Source organism: Erinaceus europaeus, chromosome 14 (genome assembly GCF_950295315.1).
Source record: "Erinaceus europaeus chromosome 14, mEriEur2.1, whole genome shotgun sequence".
Taxonomy (NCBI): domain Eukaryota; kingdom Metazoa; phylum Chordata; class Mammalia; order Eulipotyphla; family Erinaceidae; genus Erinaceus; species Erinaceus europaeus.
The window spans coordinates 5,787,685-5,815,508 of NC_080175.1; the positions used below are offsets into that span (position 1 = coordinate 5,787,685).

Below are 27,824 nucleotides of genomic sequence, written 5' to 3' on the forward strand. Positions count from 1 at the left end.
CCCCACGCTAGCCTGGCAGAGCTATGGCAATGGAGGGAACTTCGGTCTGTGGCATCTCCCCTCTGTCTGTCTGTGTGTCTAATGGAGGAGAGTGGGCTGGAGAGGTAAATCACACCCAGGCAAGCAACAGGACCACCTAAGAAAATAAAAACTAAAGTACTGTATGTATACATTCATATTTAAAGAGTGAAAACATGAAGCCCAGGAGTTTGACCACAGACAACTGCCTTTCTGCGTGCACCAGGCAGTGACCCTGAGGTCCAGTAGATTGTCTGCCTGACAGATGAAGGCCAACAGCCTCTTTAGTTTGAGAAGTTCCAGACATAAGTGTCGCTATCTTCACAGCCCAACTGGTGACACCGAAGTGGCCAAGCACGGCCATTAAGAATGCCGGCTGATGAACCCCAAAGAACGATTCTGAAATAGCTCAGAGGGCAGGAAGCTCAATCCTGCCTGGCCAAAGGGTCATCAGGGGAACCCACAGACACCATAATCCATCCAGAGACGCGACCGGCTGTTGGTAGGAAAGGAAGTGCAACCAAGGAATATGAAGACAAATTTTAATAGCCTCAATTCAAAACCAATGTGCTCCCCAGGCCCAAAGAGATTTCTGAAAGAGACAGCTTCGGCCATCCTGGAAGCCAGCATTCACTCACCCGCGGCCTCCAAGGGAAAGCACAAACACAGTGTGGCCCCCGAGGAACCATCCCCTTATCTACGCCTGATATCCACTGCTTTCGTTGGACTAAGATGGTGACTTGGTTAAAGGAGGCGACAACTACTGACTGTCCAAGCAGACACAGTCAAGCTGGCAAGGAAAAAAAGCACACTGCATACATAGGTGACAGAAGGGTTCGGCTTCTGCTTAGGGCTCTACAATATTACACTGGTTTTGTCTGCAAACTACCAAGAAGGCTTCTGCTGGCTGGGCTGCTTCTGGGGAGCGAGCAAGATGGCGGCCAAGAGTCTCGGGTGTCTGTGCTGCCATCAGCTCAGAGTCACCACGCGTGGTCCACTGGAGTCTGTGAGGGAAACACGAAGTCCAGCTCCTCCCTCTGCCTACGGGTCGATGTCTTCCGGGATCACCGTGATCATCACGTCTTCATTGCCCCGGCGGACTACCATGTTCAGGGTACTCTCTTTCCTAATCACGTCACTGACGTCATTGGCAGAGACCACCGACTGTCCGTTGATGCTGATGATGACGTCGTTCTCCTTGAGCCCCCCGCTGCAACACAGAGGGACACGTGGCTGTAAGGCTCCCAACTCTGCCTGCCCTCCCACTCACGGTGGGGGATCAAGGTCACACTGACAAGGGCTGAGTCTGGGACCTAAAAATCCCAGAGTCATCAGGGTGGGGTGGTAGTTCTGTGGGCGAGAACAAAGCCATCGACGGATCCTGTGTCAAAATCACTGAGATGTCAGTCACAGGCTGGTTGGCAGCACACCCAGTTGAGCGTACACATCAACATGAACAAGGACCCAGGTTCAAGACCCCAGTCTCCACTTATGGGGGGAAGGGGTGCTGCGGGGGGTTTTTCTCCCTCTTTATCTCTCCCTCCCTGGCTCAATTTCTATTAAAAAAAAGAGAGAGAGAGAGAGAGGGAGAGAGAGGTGAAGGAAGGAAGGAAGGAAGGGAGGGAGGGAGGGAGGGAGGGAGGGAGGGAGGGAGGGAGGGAGGGAGGGGAAGGGAAAATGTAGTTACCAAACCCCAGCAACAACCCTGAAGGCAATAAACGCTTTTAACTGAAAATTTTATGTTAAAAAAAAATACTTGGGGCCAGGCGGTGGCGCACCTGGTGAAGCACACCCACTACAGTGTGCAAGGATCCAGGTCCCAGCCCCTGGTCCCCACCGGCAGGGGGAAGCGACACGAGTGCTGAAGTAGAACCGCATGTGTGTCCTTTTTGTCTTTGTCTTCTTCTCTCTATCACCTCCTCCCCTCTCAATTTCCCCGTCGCTATCCACTAATACATAAATAAAATTTTTAAAAAATAAAAAGCCGGGGAGTCGGGCTGTAGCGCAGCGGGTTAAGTGCAGGTGGCGCAAAGCGCAGGGACCGGCATAAGGATCCCGGTTGGAGCCGCTGGCTCCCCACCTGCAGGGGAGTCGCTTCCCAGGCGGTGAAGCAGGTCTGCAGGTGTCTGTCTTTCTCTCCCCCTCTCTGTCTTCCCCTCCTCTCTCCATGTCTCTCTGTCCTATCCAACAACAATGACATCAATAACAACAACAATAACTACAACAGCAATAAAAATAAATAAAATAAAAAGCCAATCAGCCATGAGCATTCCAGTAGTCCCTTACTGTTACGATGTGACGACAGATAGAAAGAACCTAAGAAAAAGCAAGGCTGTGTCGTGTCCCGTGAAGCCTTTGCCTGTCATGGCTGCCAGAACTCAAGAAAACAGCTCCCACAGTGCAGGGCAGAAAGGTTCTGTGAGGAGATGCTTCCTTGGCATCACTATGGTAGCGTTTCCCCTTTTTGTATGATGACAGCACCAAACAGGCTGTCACGGCTCTGGCTCAGCCATGTGGTTTGAGCACCATACCGACTCGAGTCTGCCCCTGGAGACCCAAGGCACCACAGATATCAGTGGGGGTGGCTGCGTTCCAGGGTGAGTTTTTTTTTTTTTTACTTATCTAATTTTCTCTTTTTCTTATATTTTATAGGACAGAGAAGTTGAGATAGATGAGGAGACAGAGAAAGAGAGAAGAGAGAGAGAGAGGCATGTAGCGGAACTTTACTACTCATGAAGATTCCCCCTGAAGGGGAAGACTGGGGCCTTGAACCTGGATCCTTGCACATGACAGGTACACAGGGTGACTTCACTTATGGACAATAATGATATGTGTATTTCACACATCAGGCTCGTGTGTGGCAAAATACTATTTCTGGGTGCCAGGTTATCCAACCCAGGGCCACCTCCATGTGAAGCCTGTATGCTAGCCCTGAGCACATCTGTGGCACGCTCAACACTATCCTTACGATGAACTGGATTCAAACCTTCACTACTGCCAGGCCTGGTCTCTAACCATGCTCTGCACAAAGCAGGGAGGGGCCGGCCCCAGCCCTCAGGAAATCATGCTGGCTCCTGGCTAGCATTTCTCTCTGGATTATCTGCTGATGAGAACAGCAGGCCCTGGGAACCAGGCGGTGGTGCACCGGTTAAGTGCACATATTACCATGTGCAAGGACCTGAGTTCAAATCCCTGCTCCCTACCTGCAAGGGAAATGCTTCATGAGTGGCAAACCAGGTCTACATGCGTCTAACCTCTCTCCCTCTCTACCTCCCCTCCCTTCTCAACTCCCTCTCTGTCCTATCAAATTAAAAAAAATAATAAGTAGAAAGAAAAAAACAGCTGGGGGCTGGATGGTGGCACACGTGGTTGAGTGCACATGTTAGAAAGTGCAAGGACTCGGGTTCGAGCCTTCAGTCCCCACCTGCAGGCAGAAAGCTTTGCGAGTGGTGAAGCAAGCAGGGCTGCAGGTGTCTCTCTGTCTCTCTCCCTCTGTATCACCCCTCCTCCCTCTCAATTTCTGGCTGTCTCTATCCAATAAATAAATAAAGATAGTAAAAAATAAATAATAATAAAATAATTGTTTTTAAAAAATGGCCAGCCAGGATCAGTGGATTCTCAGTGCCAATACTGAGCCCCCAAGTAATAACTCTGGTGGCTATGAATAAATATATAAATAAATAAGGAAAGAAAGAAAGAAAGAAAGAAAGAGAAAAAGAAAAAAGAAAAGAAGAAAAGGAATCGCTGACCCTGATTTCTAGGTGACTTAGATGTCTCCTGAGTGATCTGTCTAGAGGTGAGGCCTGCATGCTATCTGGTTAAACCAGAGAATGCACAGAGAGGGGACTCTTTCTGAAGACCAGGGCAAGGCCACTGTTTGGAGTTCTCGGGGGGCCTGACGGCCTCTGCTCAGTCAGGCTTGTGCCAGACACACCGGGAGTCCCGCGTTACCTTCTGTACCTGGATAAGCCCTGCTGAAGCAGACACATCAGGGAGACCCTGCTGACGGGCGGGTCATGAGCTGAGCCAGGTCAGAAGGCCTGACTCCTGGAAGGAGGGACCTGGAATGTCCGACCATCTTGTCAAGGAGGGTAGTTGTCGCCTGACTCAATATGAACAGAAGCTTGTCCCCATGCACTGCCCCCAGAAACAGTGAGGATTAATTCAGCCAAGACTCACGCTTCGGCTGGGGTGTCAGGGATGACTTCGATGATAAATGCTCCCAAGAGCACATCCGGGAAGTCTCGGTAGCGGTCCTTCAGCTCCTGGGCTTTGCTGCGGAGGAGGAAAAACACAGGAGTTAACACTCGACAGCAATAGGCCTGGAACGGACGGGGAATGAACAGGAAAAAGCTGGGGGACACAGACACTGCTGTACCACACCAGAACACATGTTCCCCAGGCACGTTTCCCCTACTGCTGGGGAAGGAAATTGTTGCAAGGGAAAATGGGGGTTGATAACAGGTGTAGTGTGGTTTAGAGAGGGAGTGAAGGCGGGACTTGGGAGTTTATACGAACTGGTGTTATGAGCTGGGAGGTTTCTCTGCAAAGGTGGGGGCTTCAACATGTGAATAAATGGCTCTCTTGCTCCTTCTATTCTCTCTCTCTCTCTCTCATAGCCCACATGTACTCCAATGTGGGTGTTCTGTTTTCTGAATCAAGTTTAAAATTCCTGAAAATCAGCAACAACATAGAGGACCCTCTTGTGGGCCTTTACAGGACCTTGCCCTCAATGCAGATCAACAATGGTAGGGAATGTTCCATTCTCCAAAGGGAGGCTGGGCCGACATACTCTGCCACTCGAGGAAGATGGGTCCTGCCATGAGTGCAGCCTAGAATGTTTCAAGCTGTGACCACAGATGTGAGCTCAGACCTACAGGGATGCAGAGGTCACAAAGGCTCCTGTGCTGAATATGGGCCCCAGATCACATCAGTGGGATTTACAGATGGAGAGAGGAGGGGAAGACAGAGAGGGGGAGAGAAAGACACCTGCAGACCTGCTTCACCACCTGTGAAGCGACTTCCCTGCAGGTAGGGAGCCGGGGACTCGAACCGGAATCCTTATGCTGGTCCCTGCGCTTTGCGCCATGTATGCTTAACCCACTGCACTACTGCCCGACCCCCTTGCCACTTTGTTTTTATTTTTATTTATAAAATGCAAACACTAACAAGACCACAATATAAGAGGGGTGCAATTCCACACAATTCCCACCACCAGAGCTCCGTATCCCACCCCCTCCCCTGATAGCTTTCCTATTCTTCATCCCTCTGGGAGTATGGACCCAGGGTCACTGTGGGATGCAGAAGGTGGAAGGTCTGGCTTCTGTTATTGCTTCCCTGCTGAACATGGGCATTGACAGGTTGATCCACACTCCCAGCCTGTCTCTCTCTTTCCCTAGTGGGACGGGGCTCTACACTTTCTAACTGTGTGACTCTTAGACAAATATTTAAACTCTCTGTACTCTCTTTCTTTCTTCTTTCTTTCTTTCTTTCTTTCTTTCTTTCTTTCTTTCTTTCTTTCTTTCTTTCGCCTCCAGGGTCATCTCTGGAGCTCGGTGCCTGCACTACTCCTGGAGGCCATTTTTCACATTTTTGTTGCCCTTGTTGTTATTGCTATTGTTGTTGTTGGATAGGATGGAGAGAAATGGACAAAGATGGGGAAGACAACGGAGAAGAGAAAGACAGACACCTGCAGACCTGCTTCACCTCTTATGAAGTGACTCCCCTACAGGCAGGGAGCCGGGGGCTCGAACTGGGTCCTTACACCCGTCCTTGCACTTCACGCTACGTGCGTTTAACCCATTGTGCTACCACCCAGTCCCAACCTTTCTGTATTTTCATGCAGAGCTAGGCCAGTGAAAACCCTAGGGCTTAAGGAATTTACCAGTGTAAAAACTAGCGGTCAGCTCTAGTCATTCTGAATATATATAGCTTTTACACCTGGCAATTGAATCTGACAGAAATCTGCCCCCGACACCAGAGTGCTTAGAGATACACTCCTTTCCTCAGAACTTAATTTTCATTGAGGTCCTTTTCTTTTCTTTTCTTTCTTTAGATAGAGGCAAAGAAACTGGGAGAGAAGGGAGAGAGAGAGAGAGGGAGAGAAACAAAGGGACACCTGCAGCCCTCCCTGCTCCATCACTCCAGAAGCTTGCCCCCTGCAGGTGGGGACCTGGAACTTGAACCTAGGTCCTTGTTCACTGTACTATGTGCACTTAACCAGGTGCACCACCGCCTGTCCCCCTTAATTTTCACTGAAATGTATTTAGCCAGTGCACTCCTGCCTACCAGGGGGCAGTGGGCTCTCTCTCTCTGTCTCAGCCCTGGGGCAGGTGGCTCCTTTGTACTGCCCACCCTGCTTCTGGTGACTGTTTCTTAACTTGTTTATTCCAAACAACTGTCTTGAACCTGTGCTGGTCGCCAGGTTCTCTCCCAGGGCCCCTGTTCATGGCCGACCAGAAGAAGGCCAGATGTGTTTCCACTGACAGTTGTCATGCACGAGAGCCCCCATCGGTGGCGTCTGGGTACAAGCACCAACAGCCAGGCAAGGAGGTGCTAAGTAATGGCTGGTGTCACTATAGATGGTGCCCTGGCCACTGTCAGAGGGAGCCCCTCCCCACGCAGCCTGCAGGGAGCCAGGAAGAGGGGCCAGAAGCGCCAACATGTCTGTCCTGCACCAACACCTCTCTACCTGCCTGCTGAGGCCATGAAATGTAGGAGCACCTGGAGACAGACACAAGCAAAGGAAAACCCCTCAGGGCTCCTGAAACTCGCCAGGAGCCTGTCTCTGCCTCTCTCTCTCTCTCTCTCTCTCTCTCTCTCTCTCCATACTTACATGCCTTCTACTTTCATCTCCTTTTTTGCCTTTTCTCCCAATAAATGATGATCATCTCCCTGGAACATGACTGTCTCTCTGTGATTCCTCCATGGAGGAGTCGGTCTACAGCCCCAGAGGAGGGAGCTGGGGAATGGCTCCAGTCAGCTACTCCCTCCCCCTCAACATACCTGAGCCTAGTAACATGCACAGAATTCACATGGGTCACAGTAACATCTGAATAGGGTCAAAGACTCGCAGGCCTGAGGCCCCAAGTTTAATCCCTGCCACTTCATCTGCCGGAGCTGGGCAGTACTCTCGTCTCTCTTCTTTCTTATTCTCTTCTCTCTCTCTCTCTCTCTCTCTTAATACATAAATCTTTAAAAAGTCCAAAGGCCGATGCATTAATACTTGTGTGCAGGCACTCTGCTCTCTTGCATCTTCAGCCAGGCCCTTAGGTAACAGGACCTGGGCGATCACAGCACATTTTTGCACCCAGGTGAAAACACCACTCTGCCAGAAGCCTGGCAGCCACACGCCCTGATGTCCACCAGCTCAGGAAAATAAGCCCATCAGTCAAGCCTGATGACTCGGCGTTCTGGAAGCCACAGCCCATGGGCATAGAGCAAAGGAGGCCTGGGTAGAGGGAGGAGAGGTCACTCATGGAATGTGGGTGTCAACAGAGCCAGTGGCTGGAAGGCAGGCGTGAGAGGGAGAAGGACCAACACCCCTGGATGTTGTTCAGGCCTGTCTCCAGAAGCAGAAGCATCTAGAAAGGACCTCTGCAAAAGTGGAAAACCAACTCCAAATACAGAGACGAAAACGTAAGATAAAGTAGCCCACGACAAGGCTAAGAACCCCTCGCTCTTCTCATGACAATGCCAGTGAGCTTTCCCCAGAGCCTGGCATGTAGCCAGAGCGAGTCTCCTGATGTGTAGACCGACTGAAATTCCAGACACAGACACAGGTGTCCTCCTGACCCACCTGGATGTGAGCGACATCATCCGGATGCCAATGTACTTCTTTTTGGTGATGGCCTTGCCTGTGCAGTGACAAAAGGACAACAGAAAGTCAGCCCAGCTGCAGGGTTCCCCAGGGACACCACAGAGACTCAATCTCCCACTTGCTGGTCTAAGGTCGGAAGGACACCCTGAAGCTACATGTACCCAAATCCTGGTGGAGACCCTGCCGGTCCCTGTTCAGGTGCCAGATGCCGGGCTAGCTTCACGGGTGGGAGAGAGACAACCAGGGACTCATGGCTGAGCTGGGAACGCAGTTCAGTCTTTATTTATGAGCGAGAATGCAGTGCAATCAATCTAATCTCTCTTCATTAGAAAATCCTGTCCTTTATATCTCCTGAAGCGGAAGTGTCAGATTGGAAAAGAAAGTACGTAGGATAGGGGGTGGGGAGAAGGAAAAAGCACGTGTATCAAGCTTGCATCTAACCAGTGGGGATTAAACCAATGCCCTGTAGGCAGGGCGGGTCTCAGGTAAAGCAGTGATTATGTAAATAGACCACGGTGTTAAGCAATGCAACAGAAGGGGTCTTAGAAGCAGAATTAGAAGCAGACCAACAAGATCCCAGCCTGCAGTTCTCAGCAAATGGCAAAAGCCCTGGAGTGACCCTTGGCTGCTCTTGGCTCATTCTGACATCCGATGAGCACTCCGGCTCTAAGTAAATCTAGAAGTTGACCCCTTCCCTCCCAGCTGGCCTGGACACTCCAGAAACTCGAATTGGCCTCCTGACTATTGCCTCCTTCTGGCCACTCTTCCAGGCCATGAGAGTGACACCCCCTCCCCCCACCCATGAAGATATCCACTTGACCTTGAACTTCCTTGTTCTCAATGCAGATGGGGCCCTCCATACTAGCTCACGTCTGTCTGCCCAGGTCTGTCTGGGTTTCCAGAGTGATTTCACCCCGTGTCCCTGTGTCCCACTCCCAGTCCCCAACTCCCTAGGCTCTGCCCATCCTGGAAGCCTTGAACTTGCTATTCCTCTGCCCGGCATGCCCTCCTCCCATGAGACCCTGGGGGGGAGGTTTCCTCAAGTCCTTCCCACAACCCTGGAACCCACCCCCTGCTCTATTTTACAGAAACCATGTTTCTCTCTGAAATTATTTTGTGTGCTCTCATCCTTAACCCTCCCTTGGGCAGAACTCAAACGTCACCACCCCGCAAGGGACCTTACTGGATCCTGGAGCCCCTGGTCTGACTCTGGCAGATGGGTCAGTTAACACTTGGAAAGAGCTCCCTGCATCTCAGTTTCCTCATCAGTAAAATGGAGCCAACACACCTCCCATCCCATAGGGCAGAAGACTTAAGTGGCCTCAGTGAATACTAAAAAGAGATGATGGGGGGCTGGGTGGTGGCACTGCCAATTGAGCCCACACAGCACTGTGTGCGAGGACCCGGGTTTGAGCCCTGATTCCCCACCTGCAGGTGTCTATCTTTCTCTCCCCCTTTCTGTCTTCCCCTCCTCTCTCCATTTCTCTCTGTCCTATCCAACAACGACGACATCAATAATAACAACAATAATAACTACAACAATAAAACAACAAGAGCAACAAAAGGAAATAAATAAAATTTTAAAAAGAAAGAAAGAAAGAAAGAAAGGAAAAGAAATCTGGTGAGGGAGGGAGATAGCATGATGGTTATGCAAAGGGATTCTCATTCTTGAGCCTCCAAAGTCCCAAGTTCAATCCTCATACCACCATAAGCCAGAGCTCTGGTAAGAAGAGAAGAAAAGAAAGAAAAAAAGAAAAGAGAAAAGAAATTGTTGACCCCCAAAGAAATCTATCGCCCAAACCTGGCCTTACTTGAAGAGCAGGCCTTCCTTCGTTCTTTGTGACGTGGAGAGCTTGGCAGAACTCAAGGTGGGTCCCCAGCACACCCAACTGCACCCCATGTACCCAGGCCAGCGTCTTTGCTCTCCACTCGGCCTTTTTCACCCACCTTTGGCCTGTCGGTCATGGGACTCGGTGAGGAACTTTTTGATCTTATCAGACGGGATGGCAAAGGAGATTCCCGCTGTGACCTTCAGGGTGTTGATGCCAATCACTTCACCATCCTGGGAAGCAAGATGGGAGATGGTTGGCGGCACCCAGGAAGGATCAGGGAAGGCACCAGAGGAGAGCGAGCAGTGTGTGTGAGAGGAGGAAGGGGGCTAGTGTGAGAGGAATCTTGGAGGAAGCTATCTGGGAGGAGGAGCAAGGCAGGGGGAACTGGTGGGAGGATGTCCGAGGGTCACAGGTGTCACTCCACCATTCCCAAGCACTGCTCAAGGGAAGGATGGACACACTGACGCTGCAAGGGCAGGACCAGGCGGTGTCACAGTGCACAGCTGCCCCTTCCTCAGGGAGCATGCCCTGGAAAGCTTGAGTCCCTTAGATGGCTAGCTAGCTACACCATCCTGCTTCTCCCATCCCAATAACCTTAAGAGTCCTCTGGTGTGCACCCCATAAGGAATTTGGGGGGGTGGGGGAGACAGCATAATGGTTATGCAAACAGACTCTCATGCCTGATGCTCCTAAGTCCCAGGTTCAACCCCCCAGCACCACCATAAGCCAGAGCTGAGCAGTGCTCTGGTGTTTCTCTCTCTGTGTGTGTGTGTGTGTGTGTGTGTGTGTGTGTGTGTGTGTCTGGATCTCTCTCAAAAATAAAAAATAAATAACAAAATTTTGGTCCATACTCCCAGAGGGATAAAGAGTAAGGAAGCTTCGAATGGAGGGGATGGAACACAGAACTCTGGTGGTAGGAACTGTACAGAACTATACATATTATCTTACAATCCTGTTAATCATTATTAAATCACTAGTAAAAATTTTTTTTCTTTAAAGAATCCTATGGTGAGAGGGTGCTGAACCCCAGTTCCACCAAGACCCGGAACTTTTGTGACCAGGAACCTTTGTGCACCATCACTGAGAGGGAAGAGATTCTAGAGAACACCTGAGGAAGTCAAGTGCTGTTTTGCTTATCTAAGAGGGAAGAAGGAAACAGAAGGACAACTATGGAATGATTTCACTCCTAAGTGAAATGTAGACAATTGAAACACATGAACTTGAATAAAGGAAATATATATATGAATTAATATATTTAACTCATACTGTAAGTATGACCTAGGAAGAACTATGGTAGTTACCACTGGCAAGGAGACACAGAACACTGGTGGTGGCAGTGATGTGTAATTATATCCCTATTGCTGTATCATGAAATTACAAATAAAGCTTTTGCCTGGCTGGCAAAACAGTAAAAAAAAAAAAAAAAAAAAATTCCAGGCTTAAGACATTTCTAAGTGCAAAAACTTAACGCTCTGATTCTGTTACTGATGTCTTGGTGTTCAGACCCAGGCTGGAGTGTCATCTCTATGAGCAGGCTAACTCCTCCCCCAGCCAGGTCTCAAAATCACTCAGCAAAGGAGGGTTCCTGGCAGCCAGGGCCTGGACAAGCCAAGCCAGCTCTGACAGAAGCCCTGAGGGGTTTTCTGGTGGCACGCCAGAACTGCTGGCTTCTTTACAAAAACAAAAACAAAGGCAGCTCCTTTAGCTGCTCCTGGGCTGGAACTCAGCTCCAATATCCTCGTTTGAGTGCAAGTGAAAGGCTCCCCCGGGATGCTGCGAACAGCCCTTCCCCAGACATGTCACTGTGGCCTGCGGAACTATGTGCAGATGAGAACAGAAGCCCTGCAGGCTGGGGGAGACTCCCACCCCTCCTTCAACTACCTAGGAGAATGCAAGGAGGGGATGATCCAGAAGGAAGACAGTTTTGTTTCTGTTTTCTTTTTATACCAGAAATCATCTTTCCATTAGCGATGTCTCTAGCTGGCAAGGGGAACACAGGACGACAAAGCCTCTGGCCTTTGTCTTATGAGCCTCCACCTGCCTCCAGGAAGCCCCTCATCCCCAGTCCTGTCCTATCCCTTAGCTCAGGACGGAGACCCTCCTTTCTCCTCATCGAGTTTGGAATCCAAGTCTACGTAGGTTCTCCAACATGTGTATAAGAAATTTGTTCTCTCTCCTGCTGATCTGTCTTATGTTAGATTACCAGTCGGGCATCTGGAACCTAGATTAACCTAGAGAACTAGGGGAGGGTGGGGTGGACTATTTCCTCTTCCTCCTCTCCAGCAAAACACAGTCTGTCTACCAGCGTAACATTCCTAGCCCTCCACTCCAGTATGACTGACTCTTTCCAGAAAAGATAAGAGCTCTTTCGACACAATACAGGCACAAGAACCTCCTTTCCAAGAATTAGATAACATGTTATGGCAAATTGAGGTCTTAAAAAGAGAGAAAAAAAAAACCTGGGGGGGGGGGTAGATAGCAATAATGGTTATGCAAAGAGACTCTCCTGCCCGAGGCTCCAAAGTCCCAAATTCAATTTCCCGCACCACCATAAGCCGGAGCTGATCTATGCTCTGGTTAGATATATATATGAGGGGGGGAGGCAGAGGAAAAGGAGGAAAAGTAGAAGAAAAAAAAACCTTACCAGGTTTACTAATGGGCCTCCAGAGTTTCCGTACTGAAATGAAGCAGAAATGACAAGGTTGTAAATTTATGTCAAGACATGATCTGATCTGCTTCCCCTCCCAGTACAACTTCTTTCTTGGGATTTGTCCCTATCAATTTACCTTTGGCTGGACATTAAAGAGCCTTACCCATTTCCAGAAAGTTCTACATGACCTACCAATGGGACTTTCCATCTTTATTCCCAGGCCTGGAGGTCAAGCCTGCCCGCCTTCAAATACCCAACACAACTTCCTTCTCTGGACTTGGTTGGCTGCCCACATGTTCCAGCATCTTGCCATTTCCGGTGGACACAGGCCCTGGTCTGTGTGAGCACGCTTGGGGGCTGGAAATTCATGTGTGTATATTCACACAGATGGCAGGGCAGCTGTGGGGCGGGGCGGAGGGGGGCTCCTCTGAGGCGGTGGGTGGTGTGCCCATGTAAGTGCACCTATCACCATAAGCCGGGACCCAGGTTCGAGCCCCCGCTCCCCACCTGCAGGAGGGACGCTTCATGAGCCAGTGGTAAAGCAGGTCTGCAGGTGTCTATCTTTCTGTCTCTCAATTTCTCCCCCCTCAGTTTCTCTTTGTCCTGTCAATAATATACAGGAAAAAAAAAAAGAGAGAAAAGGCCACTAGATTCACAGTGCTGGCATTAAGCCCCTGTGATAAGCATGGTGACCATTAAAAAAAAAAAAAAAAATATATATATATATATATATAGGATTAAAATAAATAAAAATAAAAAGACAGGCTGGGAGTATGGATCGATCTGTCAACACCCATGTTCAGTGGGGGAAGAAATTATAGAAGCCAGACCTCTCACCTTCTACACCCCATAGTGACCCTGGGTCCACACTCCCAGAGGAATAAAGAATAGGAAAGCTATTGGGGGTTGGGCGGTAGTGCAGCGGGTTAAGCGCAATGGCATGAAGCGCAAGAATTAGTGCAAGGATCCCAGTTCGAGCCCCCGGCTCCCCACCTGCAGGGGAGTCACTTCACAAGTGGTGAAACAGGTCTGCAGGTGTCTCTCTTTCTCTCCCCCTCTCTATCTTCCCCTACTATCTCCATTTCTCTGTCCTATCCAACAACAATGACATCAATAACAACAATAATACATATTGCCCCCAAGTAAAAGACTCTGGGGTGGGTGGCTGGGGAGAATACAGGTCCATGAAGGATGATAAATGACATAGTGGGGGTTGTATTGTTAAATGGGAAACTGTGGAATGTTATGCATGTACAAACTATTGTATTTACTGTTGAATGTAAAACATTAATTCCCCAATAAAGAAATAAATTCAAAAAAAACAATAATAATAACCACAACAATGATAAAACAACAAAGGCAACCAAAGAGAAAAAGCAGCATCCAGGAGAAGTGGGTTCGTGGTGCAGCCACTGAGCCCCAGCAATAAATAACCCTGAAGGCAAAAAAAAAAAAAAAAAAAAAAACACACACACAAAAACAACACATAAAAACCAGAAAGCTCTCAAGGGAGGGGATGGGATACATGATATGGAGTTCTGGGGGTGGGAACTGTGTGGAATTGTACCCCTCCTATCCTACAGTCTTGTCGATATTTCCATTTCATAAATAAAAATAAAAATAAAGATTCTGTGGAGCGGGCTGTGTGGGGTGAGACGGGGCAGCTCCCAGGGTCTGGCTTGCACCAAGCTCAGGGGCCTGCAGCCAGGAAACCACAACAGCAAGCCCACCTCAGGCCCACTGGCCCTGGGGTGAGGCGGGGGTGAGGCGGGGAAGGAGGAAGCAGACCTCAGTCAACCCAGAGTCCCCTCCAGAGGGCTCCCCAGAAGTGGCTGAGGGTCAGAGGAGGCCGCGTGTGCTGCCAGTGAGTGTGGGGGCTGGCTGGGCCCTGGGCCCTGCATTCCCAGGGGCTCACGTTGATGATGGCGTCCGTCTGGATGTAGTCCATGTCCGAGTTGCGCAGCCCCAGCTCCTTGCCGCCGCGCTGTGTGGTGCTGACAATGCCCGTGGTGACCGTGTTCTGCAGCGAGAAGGGGCTCCCGATGGCCACCACAAACTCCCCGGGCCGCAGCTCTGAGGAACGACCTAGTAGCAGCACCGGTAGCTTTCCCTGAAAGCACAGGTGTTGGAAAACTCCTGATGAAGGCCTGCTATTTCCCTGCTGAACTGGCGTTCTTTTTATTACTATTATTAGTGACTTAATATTGATTTACAAAATGATAAGATAACTAGTACAATCCCACACCATTCCCACTACCAGAGTTTTGTGTTCCCATTTCCTCCATTGGAAGCTGCAATAGTTCTCCCAAGGTCACAGACATGGGTTGACTTTATATCTAGAAATCTCTATATCTTTTTCCCCCATTTTTTTTCTCTACGCTCCTGCCTTCACTTCCTTTCTTTCTCTTTTTTTTTTTCTTGCCTCCAGGGTTATTGCCAGGGCTCAGTGCCTGCACCATGAATCCGCTGCTCCTGGAGGCCATTTTTTCCCTTTTGTTAGCCTGGTTGTTTCACCATTGTTGTGGTTATTATTATCATTGTCACTGATGTCGCTATTGTTGGATAGGACAGAGAGAAATGGAGAGATATGGAAAAGACAGAGAGGGGGAGAGAAAGACAGACACCTGCAGACCTGCTTCACCGCCTGGGAAGTGACTCCCCTGCAGGTGGGGAGCCGGGGGCTTGAACCTGGATCCTTCCGCAGGTCCTTGCGCTTTGCGCCGCATGCGCTTAACCCGCTGCGCTACCGCCCAACTCCCCTCCACTTCCTTTCTAAATCACACCTACACCTACTACTACTTCTGAGTGTCCTTTCTTTTTTTTCCTCTCCTCTTTGACATGGAAAACGGTGCCTGGCTTCCCCCCGGTGTTTTTCAGATTCACTTCCCTTTCTGTGATGGCACCAAAGCAAGATGCTTGGTGACAAACGCTTCGGGTCCTGGTGGAATTTGGGTTCAGAGCCCTTCGGCCATCTTCCCCATTCACGTATCCCTCTGGGAGTATGGACCAAAATTCTTTATGGGGTGCAGAAGGTGGGAGGTCTGGCTTCTGTAATTACTTCTCCACTGGACATGGGCATTGGCAGGTCGACACATACCCCCCAACCTGTTTCTATCTTTTCCTAGTGGGGGAAGGCTCTGGAGAGGTGAGATAAGTCATTTTTCTCCATTACTATCAGCCATGTATTATTACACCAGACATGTCAGAAATTCTTGGCTTTCTCTGTAGCTCTATCTCTAGACCCTAGGGGACTATTTGGCCCCTGTCAGGGTAAACACAGTCCGGTGGTCAACAGGCCTTCAGGCTAGCATGCAGTCGGCCTTATCTGATATCCCTGAATTAGGCCACATCCTTCGGGTGGTAAGGTCAGGATTTGCAGAGTAAACATCTTCTCTCATGTAGTCACCAGAATAAGAGATAACAGGTGTAACCATGCCTTTAAGATGTTGACATCCCAACAAGGGCAACAAAAAGGAAATAAATAAATAAATTTTTTTTTAAAAAAAAAGATGTTGACATCCATGCTTATGTCTGACCCATAAGATGTTTATACTTGGGGCCAGGTGGTGGTGGCACATTGCAGAACGCAAGGACCTGGGTTCAAGTCCCTGGTCCCCACCTGCAGGAGAAAAGCTTTGCAAGTGATGAAGTGGTGTTGCAGGTGTCTCACTGCCTCTCTCCTCTATCACCTCGTTCTCTCTTGATTTCTGGCTGTTTTGTCAAACAAAATAAAGATAATAAAAAAAATTTTAAAGGAAGATGTTTATATTTGACATTACTATATGCACGCGTGCCCAATATAGAAACAGCGCACTCTCAAGAGACATTAAAGAGATCAGAAACTTTAAAACATTAGAGATATTAGAGAGATTGGAGCCTTAGGGGCAAGAGATAAGGAGACACACACAGGAGACATTTCTCTAGAATCTCAACATGCAGGAGCAGCAAACACTTGGCAAATCTCTTTTCTCAGACCCTGGGCAGTGGTGCACCCAGCACCATGCACAGAGACCCGCACTAGGACCCTGCTTCAAGTCCCCGCTTTATAATGGGGACGCTTCTCAAGTGCTGAAGCAGCCCTACAAGTATCCAGCCCAGGTGAGGGTGGCCCGCAGGTGCGACACACCTTGTGGGGTTACTGCCCGCAGGGATCTCACTGAGTGCAGTTAATGCCAGACTTGGAAGGGGCAGGTGAAGGAACACAAGATGGGTAGCCTCTCGCCATTCCCTCAGCTGACAAGAAAGCAGCACCAGCCCTCGGGCCAGGCAGCGCCCCACCCAGGAACATGAAAGAACTTTCCCGGCAAGCACACTGCTGTCTGCTCCTTCCTTCACAGCCATCTCCAGGGATCAGGGGACTGCACCCTGCCCTCCAGGCCGGCTGAGGGACAATTCACAAGGTGACAAGAGACGAAGTCCACACAGTGGCCAGCTCAGCCTAATCTTACAGATCTGAGGAGAAGACAACACAGAAATGATCTGGGTGTCTCAAGGAAGGTGTTTTCAGCAGCAAGTAACAGAAACCCTGACAGAGGAGGGGCCCTGACAGAGGAGGGGCCCTGACAGAGGAGGGAACCTGACAGAGGAGAGACCCTGACAGAGGAGAGACCCTGACAGAGGAGAGACCCTGACAGAGGAGAGACCCTGACAGAGGAGAGACCCTGACAGAGGAGAGACCCTGACAGAGGAGGGACCCTGACAGAGGAGGGACCCTGACAGAGGAGGGACCCTGACAGAGGAGAGACCCTGACAGAGGAGAGACCCTGACAGAGGAGAGACCCTGACAGAGGAGGGGCCCTGACAGAGGAGAGACCCTGACAGAGGAGGGGCCCTGACAGAGGAGAGACCCTGACAGAGGAGATACCCTGACAGAGGAGGGACCCTGACAGAGGAGGGACCCTGACAGAGGAGAGACCCTGACAGAGGAGGGGCCCTGACAGAGGAGAGACCCTGACAGAGGAGGGACCCTGACAGAGGAGAGACCCTGACAGAGGAGAGACCCTGACAGAGGAGAGACCCTGACAGAGGAGGGACCCTGACAGAGGAGGGGCCCTGACAGAGGAGGGACCCTGACAGAGGAGAGACCCTGACAGAGGAGAGACCCTGACAGAGGAGGGACCCTGACAGAGGAGGGACCCTGACAGAGGAGGGACCCTGACAGAGGAGAGACCCTGACAGAGGAGAGACCCTGACAGAGGAGGGACCCTGACAGAGGAGAGACCCTGAGAGAGGAGGGACCCTGACAGAGGAGGGACCCTGACAGAGGAGGGACCCTGACAGAGGAGGGACCCTGACAGAGGAGGGACCCTGACAGAGGAGGGACCCTGACAGAGGAGAGACCCTGACAGAGGAGAGACCCTGACAGAGGAGAGACCCTGACAGAGGAGAGACCCTGACAGAGGAGGGACCCTGACAGAGGAGAGACCCTGACAGAGGAGAGACCCTGACAGAGGAGGGACCCTGACAGAGGAGGGACCCTGACAGAGGAGGGACCCTGACAGAGGAGAGACCCTGACAGAGGAGGGACCCTGACAGAGGAGGGACCCTGACAGAGGAGGGACCCTGACAGAGGACGGGCCCTGACAGAGGAGGGACCCAGACAGAGGAGGGGCCCTGACAGAGGAGGGACCCTGACAGAGGAGAGACCCTGACAGAGGAGGGACCCTGACAGAGGAGGGACCCTGACAGAGGAGAGACCCTGACAGAGGAGAGACCCTGACAGAGGAGGGACCCTGACAGAGGAGAGACCCTGAGAGAGGAGGGACCCTGACAGAGGAGGGACCCTGACAGAGGAGGGACCCTGACAGAGGAGGGACCCTGACAGAGGAGGGACCCTGACAGAGGAGGGACCCTGACAGAGGAGGGACCCTGACAGAGGAGATACCCTGACAGAGGAGGGACCCTGACAGAGGAGGGACCCTGACAGAGGAGGGACCCTGACAGAGGAGGGACCCTGAAAGAGGAGGGGCCCTAACAGAGGAGAGACCCTGACTGAGGAGAGACCCTGACAGAGGAGGGACCCTGACAGAGGAGGGACCCTGACAGAGGAGAGACCCTGACAGAGGAGAGACCCTGACAGAGGAGGGGCCCTGACAGAGGAGAGACCCTGACAGAGGAGGGGCCTTGACAGAGGAGGGACCCTGACAGAGGAGAGACCCTGACAGAGGAGGGGCCCTGACAGAGGAGAGACCCTGACAGAGGAGAGACCCTGACAGAGGAGAGACCCTGACAGAGGAGGGACCCTGACAGAGGAGGGACCCTGACAGAGGAGGGACCCTGACAGAGGAGAGACCCTGACAGAGGAGAGACCCTGACAGAGGAGAGACCCTGACAGAGGAGAGACCCTGACAGAGGAGAGACCCTGACAGAGGAGGGACCCTGACAGAGGAGGGACCCTGACAGAGGAGGGACCCTGACAGAGGAGAGACCCTGACAGAGGAGAGACCCTGACAGAGGAGGGACCCTGACAGAGGAGAGACCCTGACAGAGGAGGGACCCTGACAGAGGAGGGACCCTGACAGAGGAGAGACCCTGACAGAGGAGAGACCCTGACAGAGGAGGGGCCCTGACAGAGGAGAGACCCTGACAGAGGAGATACCCTGACAGAGGAGGGACCCTGACAGAGGAGGGACCCTGACAGAGGAGAGACCCTGACAGAGGAGGGGCCCTGACAGAGGAGAGACCCTGACAGAGGAGAGACCCTGACAGAGGAGAGACCCGGACAGAGGAGAGACCCTGACAGAGGAGGGACCCTGACAGAGGAGGGACCCTGACAGAGGAGGGACCCTGACAGAGGAGGGGCCCTGACAGAGGAGGGACCCAGACAGAGGAGGGGCCCTGACAGAGGAGGGACCCTGACAGAGGAGAGAACCTGACAGAGGAGATACCCTGACAGAGGAGGGGCCCTGACAGAGGAGAGACCCTGACAGAGGAGGGGCCCTGACAGAGGAGGGACCCTGACAGAGGAGGGACCCTGACAGAGGAGGGACCCTGACAGAGGAGGGGCCCTGACAGAGGAGAGACCCTGACAGAGGAGGGACCCTGACAGAGGAGGGACCCTGACAGAGGAGGGACCCTGACAGAGGAGAGACCCTGACAGAGGAGGGACCCTGACAGAGGAGAGACCCTGACAGAGGAGAGACCCTGACAGAGGAGAGACCCTGACAGAGGAGAGACCCTGACAGAGGAGAGACCCTGACAGAGGAGATACCCTGACAGAGGAGAGACCCTGACAGAGGAGAGACCCTGACAGAGGAGGGACCCTGACAGAGGAGGGACCCTGACAGAGGAGAGACCCTGACAGAGGAGGGACCCTGACAGAGGAGAGACCCTGACAGAGGAGAGACCCTGACAGAGGAGAGACCCTGACAGAGGAGGGACCCTGACAGAGGAGAGACCCTGACAGAGGAGAGACCCTGACAGAGGAGAGACCCTGACAGAGGAGGGACCCTGACAGAGGAGGGACCCTGACAGAGGAGAGACCCTGACAGAGGAGGGACCCTGACAGAGGAGGGGCCCTGACAGAGGAGGGGCCCTGACAGAGGAGGGGCCCTGACAGAGGAGGGGCCCTGACAGAGGAGGGGCCCTGACAGAGGAGGGACCCTGACAGAGGAGGGACCCTGACAGAGGAGAGACCCTGACAGAGGAGGGAGCTGGCTGTGCGCTCGAGAGAAGACTGGCACCAGGTCAAGGGCTCACGGGCAGCAGCCAGGACAGTGTTCTCATCTCAACCTCCATCTGCTGCAGGACCGTGCTGCCCCAGGAGCAGGACATCTGAATCCTCTTGGGGACGCCGCTCCGGGCCACCTGACTGCCTTCTCTGGGTCTGTCTTACTACTTCTGAAATCAGGGAGCTGGCCCACCAGAAGGTGGCACAGTGAGCAGAGCCCCAGACTGTGTGCCTGAGGCCCCAGGTTTGATGCCCAGCATCACATGTGCCCAGAGCGATGCTGTGGTTCCCTTCTCTTTCTCTGCCCCATCATTCTCTTTCCCTGCCCTCACCCCCATTAAATAAACGTCTAAAAGGAGCTAGGGTGGTCAGAGAGGCAGCACAGTGGGTAAAGCACAGGCCACTCAACCGTGAGGTCCTGAGTTCAATCCCTGGCAGCACATGTATCAGAGTGATGTCTGGTTCTTTCTCTACCTTCTTCATGAATAAAAAATAAAATAATTTTTAATATTTATTTATTATTCCCTTTTGTTGCCCTTTTTTATTGTTGTTATTAATGTCATCATTGTTGGATAGGACAGAGAGAAATGGAGAGAGGAGGGGAAGACAGAGAGGGGGAGAGACAGACACCTGCAGACCTGCTTCACCACCTGTGAAGCGACTTCCCTGCAGGTGGGGAGCCGGGGGCTCGAACCGGGATCCCTACACAGCCCTTACACTTTGCGCCATGTGCGCTTAACCCACTGTGCTACCGCCTGACTCCCAAATAAAATAAGTTTTAAAATAAATAAAATTAAAAAAAAAAAAAAGGTAGCTAGGCCCAGAGATGTCCCAGATCACCCTGGCTGTGATAACAGGGGTTCTTTACAAAAGACCTAGTTAATATGAATAAACAAATCTATCAGGAGGCAATAGCCCAATCTGGCAGAATCACTGCAGACCCCACAGTCTTGTAGGAATCATTTTTTGCTTCCAACCCTCCAGCAGGGTCAGACAGCCCCTCCCAACTCCCAGAGGCACCGAGGGGAGGCCTAGAATTCTCCAGAAGCTGGCTCAACCAGGAACTTGAGATCAAGGACCTAGAAGGAGGGAGCCGTCCATGGTTCAGCCCCAGCCACTTCAGGGGGTTTGCCTGACAGGCTTTGATGGTTTCACTGATCCCTGAAGTTTGGGGAAGGGGGCATAAAGCAGCCCTACTCCCTCCCCTCCCTGAGGAACCCTTTGGTGACTTTCTTTTCTGCCACTTCTTTCTCTTCCTTGAGAAGCATAAGGAGCTGTTACAGATACACTTGAGCTGCTGAGTCTGCAGCTCCGCTGAGGAGCGCCCGGGGCGGGTCCCCCCCGCTTAAAGTCTCAAAGCTTCAAAGACTCAAGTTGCAGCAACTGGCAGAGGCTCAACACAGTGATCCAAGCCTTCTGGAAACGCTTATGCTGACCTCTCATTTTCTCCAAAAAACACGCAATGGGGGAGACAGACAGCAAAGCTCTCTTTCCCCCGAAGCTGGAAAGAATGGGGGTGTGGGGGGAGAGGTGGCGGTGCATCTGAGACTTGCCTGTGTCAGCCAGCTGGGGGAGGGGGGAAGGGGACACGGGGACACGGGCCTTCGAGGAGGACAGTGGGGTCCATCCCAGATGGGCCTGAGTGTCACTCAGGGCAGGCAAAGTGAGCATGCAGACGCCTTGCTGGCAAAGGACAGCAAAGTGTTACTTAGGCTCCTAAAGTATCAAGTGGTTTTTAAAACACATTTTAATGTTATTCTTTATTTACTGTGTATTATTTCTTTCTGTCTCTCCCTCCCTCTCGTGACCTACTACAGTGCTTTTTATTTGCCATTTAATGTCACAACCCCTGGGGCATGAAGATGCTCACAAGGGAGGCTGGACACCCGAGGAACTCGGAGCTCTGGCCAGAGGCTGAGCTGGCAGAACCGCGCACTGTGCCCGGTGCCTCTCCGTCCTCCCACGTGGCGGCATCTGCTTGGAAGGCCCATGAAGGACCCGTGCACTCAAAACCCTGAGATGCCATGGGGTGTGTTCAATTGACTCCCCAAACCTGCATCCCCTGTGAAAGGGCAGTGTGTGTGTATGGGGGGTGGGGGGTAATGTGACCCAAGGGACAGGAACAGGGAGGCTGAGAAGCCGCCCAGGGAAGCCCCTGGCAAATAATCTCATCAAACTTCACTTACAAAGCACAAATTCAAAGGCAGAATAGAAGGAACTAGGTGGTGAGGCACTTGGTTCAGTTCACTTTTTTTTTTAAAGATTTTATTTATTTATGAGAAAGATAGGAAGAGAGAGAAAGAACCAGACATCACTCTGGCACATGTGCTGCCAGGGATCAAACTCAGGACCTCATGCTTGAGAATCCAAAGCTTTACCACTGTGCCACCTCCCGGACCACTCAGTTCACATTTGACCGTGAGCAAGGACCTGGGTTCAAGTCCCCGGTCTCCACCTGTGAGGGGGGGCTCCAGGAGCGGTGGAGCAGTGCTACAAGTCTCTCTCTTTCTCTCCACCCCCAACCCTTTGAAGCTTCCCTCTTGAAGGTAGAGGCCAGGGGCTTGAACCCCTGGATCCTTGCAGGCAGTAATGTGTGCACGCTTAACCAGGTCAGCCACCTCACAGACCCCTCCTCTCTCTCTCTCTGAATGAAAAGAGACAAGCTGAGAGCAGTAAAACCAAACATACCCAAGGTACCAGTTAGACAAAAGCAAAACAAAAAGAAAACAAAATATTTAAAAGGAAAAGAGAGATGGAGAGCAAATGAAGTAAGTAACCTTCCCCCTCAATGCTTATAAATTCCACCATAATATTCAGCCTCCTCTCAACTATACAAGAAATGTGGGTATTGCAAATATCTCTTTATTCTTCTTGTTGAAACCACAAAATGCCAAGGGAGGCCTGTGGAGCCCAGAGGCTGGAGACTCTGAAGATTCCGTGTGTGTGTGTGTGTGTGTGTGTGTGTGTGTGTGTGTGGTGGGGGGTAACTGACAACAACCTGTCCACTTATACGCACTGACAGCCACTCACCCAGCACACAGCACAGGCTGCTTGGCCAATAAATACTGATACAAGTCAGTTCCTGTGAACACAGATGAAAGAATCAATCCAGTGGACACTCAAATACTGATTCAAAGGGACACATGTACCCCGCTGTTCACAGCTGCATTATTCACAATCGCCAAGGAGCAGAAGCAGCCTGAAAGCCCATCACAGGTGACTGGCTAAAGAAGTTGTGGGATGTAGACTCCATGGAATACTACTCTGCCATCAAATAAGATGATATTGTATTCTTTGGGACAAAACATACGGAACTTGAAGTGATTGTGCTCAGCAAAATAAGAGGTGAGAGACAACCAGCATACGTGGACTCTAGAGAACTGAAACCCATGAAACTTGAAATTTAAAAAAAAATGCAGAAGGAAGCAAACTGTTTCTAAGACTTCTGAGAACTACGGGGTCTAAATCTGAGAGGTGGGAGGGTGAGGACACAGCATTTGGTGGTGGGTGTGGTGTGGGACTAGACCACATAATCTTATAATCTTGTAGCCCACTAAGAATCACAAATAAGAGTGGGGAAAAAATAATTTTAAAAGATGTCCTTAAAAGGTCCATCAGGATCTCAAAAATGTGGTGAACTCTGGCTACAGCCTGAGTTGTTTTGTTTTGTTTTGTTTTGTTTTGTTTTGTTTTGTTTTGTTTTGTTTTGTTTTACCAGAGCACTGTTCAGCTCTGGTTTACGGTGGTGCTGGGGACTGAACCTGGGATCTTGGCGCTTCAGGCAAGAAAAGCTTTTTGCATAACAATTACGCTATTTCCCCAGTCCAGTCAGAGTTTTAATCATCTGGGGAATAGCTTCTTGCCACCAGGTCCTTCAAGGGGAAGGCTGTGGTCTCACACCTTTTGGTGAGCCCAGCCAGCACATTCACCCAGCACACTCAGTGTCCATCGGACCAAAAGGAAGATACACTGGGTGTCCACTACTCACTGTCAGGTGGAGAAACAGCCCAGGGCACGCCAATCCTTTTTAATTTTATTTTTCTCAAAGTGCTACATACAGATGCATGACCTACTTATGAAAATAACCTGAAATGAACATATTGTCAGTATTCATCTTCATGACATCAAATGAGGTCAGAGAGAACAGTCTGACCACAGGACCAGCGTTTCGGTTTGTTTCACTGTTTGCACTTGTTTGTCTGTGAGCTGCCCGGTAGCCAAGGCAAAGAGGAAAAGTCCCTAAAGTTAATTTACTGTGTTCCTGTCATTCTATCCTGGCGCTGTAGTGAACAAAAATGATTTGTCAAACTAAGTAGTCCTCAAGTCGCTAGAAAATCTTTCTCCCTCGCCAGAGAAAGCGGTCTGAATGGTGTTAGGCAGCCAGTTTTGGGTTAGATCATGTGAGCGCTGAGAATGGGTCTTGGTATCAGTGGATCTACAACTCTCTTCTGAGAAGTTATTGTGAGAAGTCTTAAGAGACTTTCAGGAGACTGACAACTGAAGAAACTGAAGCCTTCCAGAATATGACCAGGGCCCGCAAAGAGCCACGGCTATTAAGAAAGAGCTGAGAATCAGCTGATCTGAAACGTCGGCCTGTGTTCTGGAGAGCTTTTAAGAAACTCACTGGGAAATCAATTTGTACTTGGCTCCAGGCTGGGTGCAAAGCAGAACTAAGCGGCTGCAGTCCCTGCTCTTGCCCTGGCCTGGCTCGAGCTGCCTTTCCTGTCTCGGTGGGAATGTCACCTCCTCAGAGAAGTTTCCTTGCCTACACTTAAGTGTGAGGATCTTTCCAGCTCCCAACGCCTTCTGCTGCCTCTGTTTGTCCCTTTTTTATACTTATCACCATTTATTCATTCCAGCCAATTTGCTTCCATGCTGAATTATAGACTTCAAGGCTTCTTCCCGCGGCTGGTACACCCTCACTCCGTAACAACAGTATTTGCTCAAGGTACGCACCCAATAAATGCGTATAAACTCAGTGAAAGAGTAAGGAACAACCAAGAGAAGGGACAGGTTGGGGCTGGGTGGTGGAGCATTTGGCTGAGGGCACACGTTACCATGCTAAAGACCCAGGATTAAAGCCCCCAGACCTCACTTGGGGGGGGGATTTCATGACTGGTAAATCAGTTTATCTATCTATCTATCTATCTACCTATCTACTTACCTATCTTGATCTCCCTCTCTCTCCCTTCTCAATTTCTCTTTATCCTATCAAAAATAAAGAGAGGCGGAGAGAGAGAGAAAAAAATCGGCACTGGGAGCAGTGGACTTCTGTCATGCAATCACCAAGCCCGAGTGACAACCCTGATGGCAATAAAAAAAAAAATGAATGAAATTTTTTAATCGTTTTTTAAAAAAATAAGACCTCAAAAGATCAGTAGGTTATTATAATTGAATAATAGTTGAAAACACCTGGGAATTCATTCTATCACTATTCCAGAGAAATGGGCAAAAGCACAATGCTGTCCTCTGTCTCACTGAGCAAGAAGTGCGATGCCTCATCCCCAGAGACGGTGATTCTCTGGCCTTTCCCCTTTGGTCACTATTATTCACTCTTCTGGGTTTAGGAAGACATTCAGCTCCACAGGTGTTCATCATCTCACACTGAAGCTGGCAAATTTTCTGTGAAAAGCTAGAATGTTAACACTTTTGGGTTCATGAGTCATTTGGTCTCCATCCTAATTGCCCAATTCTGCCATTATAAGGCACAAGTAGCCACAGACTGGACAGAAACCAGTGGCAGTAAGAGAAGGCCAACTTTTGTGGCCAGGAACCATTGTTTCTACCCTGGCCCTCTCAACTTACATTGAAAATGGATTCCAGAAGAATTTAAAGACGGGTTCTGTCTTTGTTGATCTCACAGCAGCCTATGACACAGTCTGGCACCGTGGTCTCCTAGTCAAGATCTCAAGATGCCTGCCTCCATGGGTGGCCAACACTATATCGTTTCTTCTCCAAAACAGAAGATTCTGGGTGCATCTGGGTGAAAAGTCTAGCAGATGGAGACCTGTCTCAAGTGGCCTCCCCCAGGGCTCTGTTCTGGCTCCTACGCTATTTAATATTTACATCAATGACCTCCCAGAAACTTCTTCAAGGAAGTTCATCTACGCCGATGACATCTGCTGTGCAACTCAGGCATCCAAGTTCGACATCCTCGAGGAAACACTCACGAAAGACATGTCTCTGATATCTGATGACTGTAAAAAATGGCGACTAATCCCTAGCACTGCAAAAACGGTATCATCTGTTTTCCATCTACACCATGCCTCGGCCTCGCGTGAGCTTCATGTGCAGCTTAGCGATACGAGAATCCGGCATGAAGCCCAGCCAGTCTATCTTGGCGTTACTCTCGATCGCACCCTGTCATTTCACGAACATCTCATAAAAACTGCAGCAAAGGTGGGCGCAAGGAATCACATCATTGCCAGCTCCTCATGGGGTGCGAGCGCTTCCACACTACGATCATCCTCTCTGGCATTATGTTATTCCACTGCAGAATACTGTGCCCCAGGATGGTTCCGTAGCCCCCATGTCCACTTGGTCGATTCCAAATTATATTCCTCCATGAGGATCATTTCTGGAACCATCCGTTCCACCCCGGTTCCATGGCTGCCAGTTCTTAGCAACATCGCCCCGCCAGATATTCGTCGGGATGCGGCATCATCTAAGTTCATTTCCCACGTCTACGCTCGACCGGACCTGCCAATATACGCGGAGATCTTCGCCCACCCTGTCCAACGCTTGACGTCTCGTCACCCAATCTGGTCCCCTACGCCTACACTGAACTTCTCTGTTCCAGACTCTTGGAAACAGAGCCGGCAGTCAGCTGAGGTAAAGAACAAACACCTCATCACAGACCCCTGCAAGCGTCAACCCGGCTCTGACCTAGCACGTTATGATCGGGCCCTCCTCAATCGCTATCGAACAGGCCATGGCCGGTGCGCCGCTATGTTCCATCGCTGGGGAGCCAGAGACGACCCGAACTGCCCCTGCGGCTCCAGACAGACTATGACCCACATAGTCAACGACTGCCACCTCTCCAGATTCAAAGGAGGTCTCGAAACTTGACATCAGGCTCAACCTGACGCTGTTGACTGGCTACGGAAGAAGGGCAAACGCTAGAAGAAGAACCGAGAGGGAAGAGAATCTGGAGAACACCCGCGGAGATCATGTCCTGTTTCCCTTCTCTGTGAGGGAAGAAGGAAAAGGAAGCACACCTGGAAGCTGTAATAGGTGTGAGTGTGGCTTAGAAAAAGGAAGTGAAGACGGAACCTTAGAATGAAATAAAAACAGGCATAAGCTTCGCGTGGGGTCCGCCATCTTTGTCCAGATGCCCACAGGCTTCTCTAGTGTGAGACTTTTCATTTTCCTGCTTCAGAGTTTAAAACAGCTGATGGAAAAAAATGAGCAAAAAAGAAAAATAAACCCTATGAGGAATACTTAGAGTAAGGGGAAATGAAAGCCTTTAGGAATGGATTTAAAAATAATAACAAAATAAAATAAGAAGCCACTCATCTGAGTCTTATAAATACAAAAAAAAAAAAAAAAAAAAAGAAAGTTGTGGAACATATGCTCAATAGAGTACTACTCAAAATGACAGTAATGTGTCCTCTGGGCCTAAGTGGATGGGACTGGCAGTGACTGTGCTGAGTGAAGGAAGAACGGAAGTGATGGACAATCCGTCTGATCTTACTCAGATGTGCAATATGAAGAACTGAAACGGGAGTCGGGCAGTAGCACAGCGGGTTAAGGACACGTGGCGCAAAGCACAAGGACCAGCTTAAGGCGCCGGCTCCCCACCTGCAGGGGAGTCACTTCACAAGCAGTGAAGCAGGT

The 27,824-nt window shown here is 50.6% G+C and overlaps 1 protein-coding gene across 1 annotated transcript in view; it reads right to left on the reverse strand.

Annotated features, from left to right (window-relative positions):
• Positions 1-546: 546 nt before the first annotated feature.
• HTRA1 (HtrA serine peptidase 1) overlaps positions 547-27,824 on the reverse strand; it is a 78,955-nt gene continuing 51,677 nt past the window's right edge. Inside the window, exons 4-9 of the mRNA XM_060171135.1 lie at positions 14,235-14,429; positions 12,314-12,346; positions 9,785-9,899; positions 7,817-7,874; positions 4,198-4,293; positions 547-1,228 (exon numbers count right to left, since the gene is read on the reverse strand). Coding sequence (XP_060027118.1) covers positions 1,060-1,228; positions 4,198-4,293; positions 7,817-7,874; positions 9,785-9,899; positions 12,314-12,346; positions 14,235-14,429 — 666 coding nt within the window. The 3' untranslated portion in view covers positions 547-1,059. The remainder of the gene's footprint in view (positions 1,229-4,197; positions 4,294-7,816; positions 7,875-9,784; positions 9,900-12,313; positions 12,347-14,234; positions 14,430-27,824) is intronic.